General features: G+C 33.9%; 2 protein-coding genes across 2 annotated transcripts; both read right to left on the reverse strand.

Annotated features, from left to right (window-relative positions):
- Window positions 1-5,428: 5,428 nt before the first annotated feature.
- HELRODRAFT_152496 (hypothetical protein) lies at window positions 5,429-5,827 on the reverse strand (the record flags this gene model as incomplete). The annotated part of the gene is made up of 1 exon (XM_009025703.1): window positions 5,429-5,827. A coding segment is annotated over one exon (399 nt), but the record flags the coding sequence as incomplete, so codon positions are not given.
- Window positions 5,828-9,423: 3,596 nt separating this feature from the next.
- On the reverse strand, window positions 9,424-10,087 carry HELRODRAFT_177517 (hypothetical protein; the record flags this gene model as incomplete). The annotated part of the gene is made up of 2 exons (XM_009025704.1): window positions 9,424-9,779; window positions 10,024-10,087. 2 exons carry the CDS (start codon window positions 10,085-10,087, stop codon window positions 9,424-9,426), a joined length of 420 nt encoding a protein of 139 aa, XP_009023952.1.
- Between the last annotated feature and the right edge of the window lie 623 nt (window positions 10,088-10,710).

Consider the following 10,710-nt stretch of genomic DNA (forward strand, 5'->3'; position numbering starts at 1 on the left):
TCTACCAAAATCCTGCGTCGTGCTGGTTTAGATGATATAAAAGACGAATGCCGGTAACACCGTCTGCGGTAGTTTGGTCATGTCAAACAAAGTGGAAACAGTGCCATAACTTCTCTTGCAGATGTTGAAGTACCTGGTAGACGTCCTAAAAGCCGTCCAAAAAAGTCCTGGTCGCAAACAATCGTGCAAGACATGAAAACTCTAAATTTAAATGAAATGGATACAACTGATCGTCTAATTTGGCGCAAAAAGTTGATGGCAAAGAAAACAACGTCCTATCTCGGGAAACTGGGTCTCTGGACGCTATACAAAGATTGATTGATTAACTTGTGTCTGGTCTACCAAAAAATTAAAATTGAAATATTATTTGGATAAAAATAATGAGACTTTTAATGGTAAAAAAAGTCGTTTTTATAAGTTGATAAACCTGAGAAGCTATGAAGACACCATGTGAATGTGTTTGTGGTTGTTTCCTTTTTTCCGCAATCTTTTCTTGCGTTGTTTTGTCCAAATCTAAGCCCATGTGATTTGTCGTCAGAAAATGTTTTCCAATCCGTTTTCTTGCTGGCCATTAATTTATCATCTTTTTTAATGTACACCTTTGTTCGAACATTTCTCCTAATTGATGATGAATAATGTTTGTTTTAATAATATGTGTAAAAAAGAAAATTGAAGAATGGTCCATATTTAATCGCGACAGAAGCCGCGTCATGTTTGGTCCCCTCTTTCGAAAAACTTAAGTAATGTTCTAAAACAACACCAACCATTCTACATCCCCAATAAGAAGAAAAGGTCTTGTGAATTTGTAGAAACACGTATCAACGGGAGATGAAGTGACCATCTGAATAAGGACAAAGTTACGACTGTGATCAGATGAGCGAGTTACTTCGAAGAAACCAGACTGTTGGGCTAAGTTGAATGGTTCTGCTCCAGGTTCGTATCCTGGTGATCGTTTAAATATAAACAATGACAACCACATAATTCATTAATTAGGTAAAGTACATTTTGTCTAACGTCTTTTCATTCCTTCTAATATAAATCTGGATAAGCTTCATTTCTTCTGAATTTTAGATTCAATCAATCAATCTTCGTTTTGCGTCCAGAAACCCGGTTTCCCGAGATAGGACGTTGTTTTCTTTGCCATCAACTTTTTGCGCCAAATTAGACGATCAGTTGTATCCATTTCATTTAAATTTAGAGCTTTCATGTCTTGCACGATTGTTTGCGACCAGGACTTCTTTGGACGGCCTTTGGGACGTGTGCCAGGTACTTCAACATCTGCAAGAGAAGTTATGGCACTGTTTCCACTTCGTTTGACATGACCAAACCACCGCAGACGGTGTTGCCAGCATTCGTCCTTTATATCATCTAAACCAGCACGACGAAGAATGTGTTTCCTGTTGCTATATATCAAGATTTCCATGGTATGACAGTACAATTACATACATAAGCTTGCAAAATTTGAAATAAATACGTTTCATCCAATCAACACACTCACCTTAACATAACTGGGGTTGCATTCTCTTTCGTTCCATACCTTCAAATTAAATAATACTTATAAGAACAATCATTCAGTCAATCATTCAGTCAATCATTCAGTCAATATTCAGTCAATCATTCAGTCAATCATTCAGTCAATCATTCAGTCAATCAATCAGTCAATCAATCAGTCAATCAATCAGTCAATCAATCAGTCAATCAATCAATCAGTCAATCAATCAATCAATCAATCAATCAATCAATCAATCAATCAATCAATCAATCAATCAATCAATCAATCAATCAATCAATCAGTCAATCAGTCAATCAGTCAATCAATCAACCAATCAACCAATCAATCAACCAACCAATCAATCAACCAACCAACCAATCAATCAATCAAATATTTGTTGACCAAAATATCACTTGTTTAAATATTAATAGAAATGTTTTCGATAGAATTAGTAATGAAATGAACTACAACAATAATGAATCAAACTGTGGTTAATGTAGAAAGGATGTTCAGTTGAATTAGCAATGCTCAAATTGGTGAAGTGATGATGAAAAAAAGAAACTGTTTATAAAAAAATATCTAAACCTCAATATAATTGATATCTAGATCGTGATGAACCTTTGCTCCCTTTATCCAGTTCACAACATATCTTCAACCATAAAATAAATTATGTCAGAGGTTAATGAATAAATTCGCACTAGCATACAATTTAACTGGTTACACAGCAAACAGACAGAAAACAATTTTATAATTGTTAATAATTTTTAAATGACAATCAAACAAGAAAATATGTCTAACTCAAATATTATATTTGAAATTAATAATCAGGCTGAAAATTTTTTAATTTTTATTTTCCCGTGTGTTTAGCAAACCCAAACACGTATTGGAATTATGAAATTTAAAAATTTCTTCACGCAGAGCCTTATTAACTACACAGCAAGCAATCATAATTTTGAAGCCCTTGATTTGTTTTAGATAAGTATTTTATTTCGCAAGATTCGTACAAAATATACTTTTGAATGCATAAAGATGATGATAATGTTGTTGCCGTTGCGCTTATGTTTGAGAACAGGACAGTGAACGGGAGAAAAAAAGAATATTAATCGTCCCTACCGAGGATTCACCAGCAGCCCGAATACTTATCAGAATAGTTATCGCAGTCTCTTTTATAGTCGGCACTAATTTTAGCTCGTGGTGTTTTACATCCATTATTGAGGATTGTTAGTTTTGCTCAGTAGAATTTTCAATCCGACAATGTTTAAATGCATAATGATGATGTTGAGTAGAATTATAAATAAATGCTCTTTAAGCCATTTTTATAAAATAACGTTTTTCATATCACAACTTAAATTTCCATTTTACGGTTAAAATTTTAAAAAATATGGCGCTCTGAACGTCGTAAAATTTTGCAGGTCGAGGCAATGCCTTTCTTTCACGAGTGGAATCAAATCTTCTAACAAAAAATAAGTGATTCTACACCCTGCCGCGCGAACTTGACTTTGAACGGTGATGTTTGAAATGACGTTTGAAATAAATAATAGCAGTGATTCAACTCCTGGTCCTGATCAAATTTCCTACAAGATGATAAAAAGCCTTCCTCAAAAAGCGCTATCATACTTCTTAGAGCTTACAATTGCATATGGATTAACACAAAAATACCAGATATTTGGCTTTAGGCAATAGTCGTGCCCGTAAATAAACCAAAAAAAGTCAAAACTTATCCAAAAAACTACAGACCAATTTCTTTGACTTGTTGTACCTGCAAGATCATGAAGAAAATAGTTAGTAATAGATTAAATTGGTTTCTTAAAAAAATTAAATTTTGTCTAAATATCAATGTGGAGGTATCAAAGGGAAAATCTATGTTAGATCATTTGATATCACTTGAAACTCCCATAAGACCAATGTTCCCTCTAAGAAAGAACAAGCTGTGTGCAAAAATTAAATTCACTGAGCAAGTATTTCAACAGTTTGAGCAACAAATGAACTGTCAAACATACATTAAAACGAATTTAATGACTTTGACGATGTTGGATGGTTTCATATAAGAAAAGCAAATGAAGCCAGAGAGCAAAGAAATAATAGAACAATTAGCAGAATGATTTACTGAAATAATTAATGAACAAATGATGTATATAATGAGTGTACAGACGAAAAAAATAAACAAACGAATGATTAAATGAACGAACGAACGAATGAATGACAAAAAAATATTATAATATTTTTAAAATTATTATTTAAATTATTATTGACGTAAGAATGCGCAAATAATTATCATCATCATCGTAACTACTATCTTATCGTCATCATCTTTATCACCATTAAGAACGACACATCAACAGGATAAAACGATGAACAACCTGAGATGAACTGTTTCTTGGATGTTTCATTTTTGTCGTGGAGATGGCTCGTTTGTTGATGTTGTTGATGTTGTAGCTGTTGTTGCTGATGTTGCTAAACAGTTGAAACCTGATTCGTTAGATTAATTGTTTGTGTTGTGATTTTCAAGGAAGATGAAGATGACGACAAAGATGACGACGACGAAGGATATGGTGTAAATGATGATGATGAAGACGGAAAAAGAAACGACGATGATTGTGTTGGTGATAACAACGATGATGAAGATGATATGATTAAATGTTTGCAATTGTCATCTTCAATGATTGATGATGATGAGCATGTTGAAGCCTGGTCTCGGTTAATTTCCGATTGTGATGCATGACGTTAATCTTCTCCCAATGATTTTCTCAACAATTTTCAGGGAGTGTTCTAACAGACGTATACCCCGGTATGATGAACAGTTCAATGGATCACCTTTGCCTTTGTATATCGGGACTGTCAGCTATAGTTCCATTCAGTCGGCATTGAGAAATTGCTCCACACTTCACGGCAAAGTTGTAGTAACGTTTGGATACCTGCAGTACCAGATGCTTTGATAATGTCATTTGTGAGTCCAGAGGACCCTGCTGCCTTTCCATCCTTCATAGCTTTCAGAGCTTCTGTAAGCTCCTCTACAGTGATGTCTGGAATCAGACCTTCGATGGGTGGAGCATCAAAGTTAACACTGATGGGATTTGTTCCGTTTAACAGACGGTTGAAGTATTCTCTCCACTGTTGCTTGATCTCATCTTGTTCAAGAACCATCTCATTTTTGTCATTTTTGATACTTGAGGCACCAACTATGTCTTTTTTCGTACGCTTAGCTTGTTTTGCTATACGATATAGAGATTTCATTTGTTCACCTTTGCTTTTATTGAGTCACTCTCTGCACTGATCTGTCCGAGCCAGTGCAACTTGACGTCTTGCATAGTTGTTCTTCTCATGGAAAATTGTATGGTCATCAACAGACTTTGATTTTTGCCATTGCTTGTATGCAACTTTCTTTTCAGCTATTGCATTTTGTACACTGTCATTCCACCACCAAGTGTCACGTTCATGCTGACGTTTTGTACCAGTTTTCCCACATACTGTAGTTGCAGCGTTTATCAAAACTGTTTTGTATGTACTCCAATCTGTACTGGCTTGCGATTGGGGGTCCAACTGTGTGGTGACAATCTGTTGAAATTTTTCTCGATGAATATTGCTTTTCAGCTTCCACGTTTTGATTCTCCGAGGCATTTGTTTAGACTTATGTTTTGACAGTTTGACAACCAGATCTGCCACAATGAGTCTATGTTGGGCGACACATGATTCGCCAGGTATAACTTTGACGTTTTTGAACAGCCTTCGGTGTGGTTGCTTGACAGCGAAGAAATCAATTTGCATGGCTGATGGTCCACTTTTGTATGTTATGAGATGTTCCATCCTCTTTCTAAAATATGTGTTCAGTAAACAAAACCCGTGACTTTCAGCAAACTCAAGTATGCGGTTGCCATCTTCATTCCGTTTTCCATAGCCAAAACCGCCATGCACGTTGTCAAAACCATCTGTTTTCTCTCCAACGTGGCCATTGAGATCGCCTCCAATCAGGATTGTTTCAGATTTTGGTATTGTTGATATGGTGTAAGAGAATGCAGCCCAGAAGTCATTTTTCATCTCTTCTGATTCGCCTGTCTGTGGTGCGTATGCAAAAAAAATAATCATTGTTTGCTTTTCTATGCGAAGCTTGATCCACATGAGACGTGAATTAATCCTTTTAATATCCAGTACTTCTTGGGCTAGCGGTTCTCTGACAAAAATTCCAACACCATTTTTGGCCGTCTTTTGACCATTCCAGAATAGTTTATATTTTTCTTTGTCCGAGTTGACATGACAGACACCATTCGATTTCCATCGGGTTTCCTGAAGGCAGCAGATGTCAATCCTTCTACGCTCGAGCATTTCTGCAATTTCCATGCTGCGGCCAGTCAGTGATCCAAATCTAAAAGTTAAAACTCAGATAACAAAAAACCCGGCATACAAATACATAACAGCAAAAGCCAAAGTACCAAAATCAAAATGAATTCCAACATTTTCAATAAGACTAAATAAATTCACCAAAGACATTAAAAATATAAAAACCGTGGATGAATTAAAGTTTGAATTTTCTCCTTGGTTACTAAAGCATCCAGAAATTGATACGACAATAACAGGAATGGGCAAAGATGTGAAATTAGCAAAAACCTTAGTTAAAGAAAAAATTAATAACAATTTAAATTTTATTCAACTATATACGGATGGGTCAACGAGGAAAAATTCAACGTCTGCAGCAATGGTGATCTACTGGCAAAGGATACGGATTCATGGAATTACTTCAATATACACCGCAGAGATCCTTGCTACAGACATGGCTTGAGAATGTTCTTTCTGGAATTGCAGTTGATACAGGCAAAGTTGTCAAAATTTGTAGTAATGTGTACATTTTTATTGCACATATCCAGGCTCTCCAAAGCAGATTTATGAAATAATTTGGTATATTGTCCATACGTAAGCATGCCACGGTGAGGTTTGTGTCAGTTTCTCAGTTTCTTGCAATTGTTTTAAAAGTGGAAATGTATATATAACCCAAAACTTTTTCTAATATTACTAAGCAATCACAAAATCAGAATCAAGGGTAGTACAAAGAAGTTGCACTGCTTGTTGGGAAGTTTCGCTATTTCGATGATTCTTCAGTTCATTAAGAGTAACTATGATCGCTGGATAAATCTCTTTAAATCTTATGACAGGTTCGAGTTTGTGAACCCACCTCGTATCACACAGTAAATCAAGGAAAATTAAATTTCAATAGAATCGGATATACTATTATACAACTTTTAACGCGATTAGTCGTAGCAACAGGCAAAAAAGGAAGACGGGGAACTACAAACATGATCTAATGTCAAGATTTTTTGTTACCAAAGACAATATTTATTAATTATATCTAAAGTTCATCGAATATCGTGAACTTCATCATCGTTTTAATGTCCTTGCTTCCGCGTATGCACGGATTGGTTGGACGGTTTCCAAGGATGCCACTCCTCTATATATCGCGCTCTTGTGCATCTTTTCTTCTCAACTTCATCTTTCTCATGTCATCTGCCACACACTCCTTCCAAGTTTTTCCTCCGTTTTCTCTACCCTTCTCCCCGTCAACTATCACATGTCTAAACGCTGACACCCAGTTATCCTCCTCTCTCCGTCCCACGTGTCCAAACCATCTCAATCTACCCTGTCTCACTCTATCACACACCTTTACTATATTTAACCTTTGTCGGAGCTCTTCACTCGTTTTCATCTCCCTCAGTGTTATGCCACATATCCACCTAATCATCATTTTTTATGCCTTTTCCATACTCTGCATATCTCCGCTTTTATAGCCCATGTCTCACTGCAAAAACAAAAAATTTATAGCGTTAAATTTTATAGAATATTTTTTAAGAAAATTTTTCAATTAAACATAAGTACACATTATTATATTTTCTTCATTTCTGGGGGTTTGAACCCCAAACCCTTCCCCCTGGCTACGTCCATGCCTTGTGGTACGAAGGTTTAATTATAAGTTTAGAATAACACGCAAACAGCTCTGCGTTTAACTGGGCTGCACTATAAGATCCAAAAAATTATAATTTACGACATAAAAATTTAAAAAATTAAATTACTGATCATATTTTTTATTATCATCACCATTATGCTATCATATCAAAATATTGTCGCATGTTCATAAGCATCCTTAACAGATGCTATGCTATATTAACTACGTTACAAAATTATCAACAAAAACAAGGAAATATGAAAATCTAAATTTTTAGTTATATTTAGAAGTTTAAAGATTCAGGAGGTTTGCCTAACTAGAAGTAATGTCATCATAACTTGTCATTTTAGCACATCGATCATTACTAACCACGGCCTTATCTTTAAACTAGAAGCATCATGTTTTAACATTCAGACAAAGTTATTGGCAACTTAGTTTTTGAAACAAAGAGACTGTAACCGACCAAAAATTGCCTATTAGCTGATATTTTTACAAGTTTTGTGGTATCATTTGTGTTGTCGAGACGAGGTTAGGTTACTGTAACTTCAATCTTTTTAAAAAATATCAATTTTATAATATTCAATTGAATTACCTTAAAAAGATAATCCAAAATTTCATTTCTCTGTTGCTCAGGGTAGTTCACCAGCAATTTTGAAGTGGCCTATGTATGATGTAAAGTTAGAATTAAAATATTGAATTCTTTTTAAATGTTCAATTGCAAATAAAATAAAGATTTTAACAAATTGCGTCACAGGTCGACAAAAGCAATGATCTCAAGGAATCTTCAACTATAAAATTTCAGTAATGACTCGGATTTTTATGCAACATATTGCCGATATATAAAAATGATTTGTTTTTTGAATAAAAAAAAATCATATCTATATATAAAATTTTTCATGTAATTTTAATGAATTTTGTTTAGAATAAAGATATTCAATCGTCAAATAACTTGAGTCATTTGAGAGCATGTCTGATAATAAATCGTTTAAAATCTAACTAAAGTCTCAGCTCAAATCCGATTATACCGTATATTAAAAATAAAACCACTTTTCACTAAAATAATGTTTAAAAAAAATAATTAGTTTAGGCCATATGGTCTGGGCACAATAACTAAATCATCATTAAAACTAAAAAAAGCGATAAACCACACTTTTTTCAAATATAATGCAAAACAAAACAACAAAAAAAACGAACATTTCATATTGATATATCAAGCAAAATATTATATAAAGTTAAAAAAATTAATATTTAGTGGATACCATCTTTAAAAATGAATATTGGCTTAAGAGGTCCTGGAAACAGATTAAAAATCAGTCGTTAACATCAGCCAGAAACTATATATAATTCAAATAAAAATTAAATAATCATTTAAAAAATATGTATTGATTGATATAAGCACCTACTATGCACTTCGAAACGAAAGTATCAAAATTGATGTCATTTCTACATTAGCATTTTGCTCAAAAAAGGAATAATTTGTTAAAAACAGAAAATTTAAAATATCTTTTATTTTTGGCAACTTTTCTACGTCACGTGGAAATTATTGACACTGATAATACATTAGAAAATAGATTGATTAAAATTGATTTTTAATTGCAAAACAGATAAACTCAATTACACCAATCTCGTATGCCTGCCTAAAGGTACACCTGAAGTAAATTTGCCCGACTCAAACTCTGAAAAACTTTCCGGTTCCAACTCCCGACTCAGATTCCGACTACTATAAAATTTTTCAAACTTTGCTTTGTAATTTAAAATAAATTTCTCTACCTTATAATAAAATAAGACACTTTTCAATCATTTGAAATCAAATGAGGAAAATCATTATAACTATATAGTATACTATATAAAGTATAACCATTTTTTAATATTTATCTTTAAAAATATTGTTATAATACTCGCTGTCGTAACCGATTTACGATGCGTCGGGTTCAAATCTTCGATTGAATAAAATACTCCAAACAGTTATTAGTTATTAAACTTTATTTACAGAAGAAATCAACTAATCGTTTATTTCTAGCAAATTCAAATTCTTCAATCTGTCTGCCACTTCCAATTTTACGTGTTTTAACTCCTCTGTCTGTCGTTCGGACTGTTCCTTGATCTGTTGTTTTAACTCTTTTGTCTGTTGTTTTATTTCAGTTGACATACTAAGCAGAAGTTCCATCATTTTAGCAATTGTAAACGTGCCTGTGCTAATATCATTGTCTTCGTCAGCACCATCAAACTTGAATTCGTCTGGTTTCTTACCTTCGTCAATGAGAGCTTCTCTCAGACGTGCTACTAGTACTTCTTTGTTGCCACTTGTGACAAGGCTTCGTTTCTGTAGTTCTTCTCGTAGCTGAACCGATTTACGATCTTCGATTGAATAAAATACTCCAAACAGTTATTAGTTATTAAACTTTATTTACAGAAGAAATCAGCTAATCGTTTATTTCTAGCAAATTCAAATTAACGCAACAATTAACTTTTAAATTGTTTAAAATCTATCGCTATGACAACGTCAACAAACAAATCAAATATCGCTTTAAATAATTCACAGAATCGCTATTCACGAAATCACAAAATCACGAATTTCACTAATCGCTAATCTTCTTGCGACGTGCGCTTATACACTCTTCGCAAGCGTCGTTTCTAGATTCTTCTAGATGGTCCGATTCTAGCATACTCTAGAATGCTCCAGTCACTAGAACATTCTAGAATACGCTAGAATCTAGTGCGTACGGTAGCACGGTTATAACAATATACTTTAAAATAGTACTCTTTTGCATTATTAAGAATCACTTATTGTTTACAGCTGTATAAAAAATATTGGCAAATACCCCCGGACAAAAACCCCTCAAAAAAAACCTCCCGAACAAAGACCCCTTGACAAAAATGCAACGGACAAAAATCCATGAACAAAAACTGTGCGCTTTTTCTGTTTTGAGTTGTTTCGAAATTTTCTTTAGTGTGCGTTTTTGTTCGGGGGTTTATTGCACACGGGGTTTGTCCGGGCTTTTTGTTTGGTCACCGTTTTCATTCATAATTAAAAACTTTTGCGACATTAACAATTGCTGTATTTTAAAAGAACTATTTGCTAAAAATTCATCGCTAGAAGATAAAAAATTAATTGGTTAGTATTATGTGATTGGGGTGTTTTCACTGACATCTCAAAAATTCTTCTGTATTTTTAATAAATTTTTGTCTTAATACTTTTCTGACAATATATCTCTCGAATATGTGATGCGAAAAAGAAAAAATTAGACACTGGTCACACTTACGTCAAGGATAGAGCTACAGATCAAAA

This window comes from Helobdella robusta (assembly GCF_000326865.2).
Source record: "Helobdella robusta unplaced genomic scaffold HELROscaffold_43, whole genome shotgun sequence".
Classification (NCBI taxonomy): Eukaryota; Metazoa; Annelida; class Clitellata; order Rhynchobdellida; family Glossiphoniidae; genus Helobdella; species Helobdella robusta.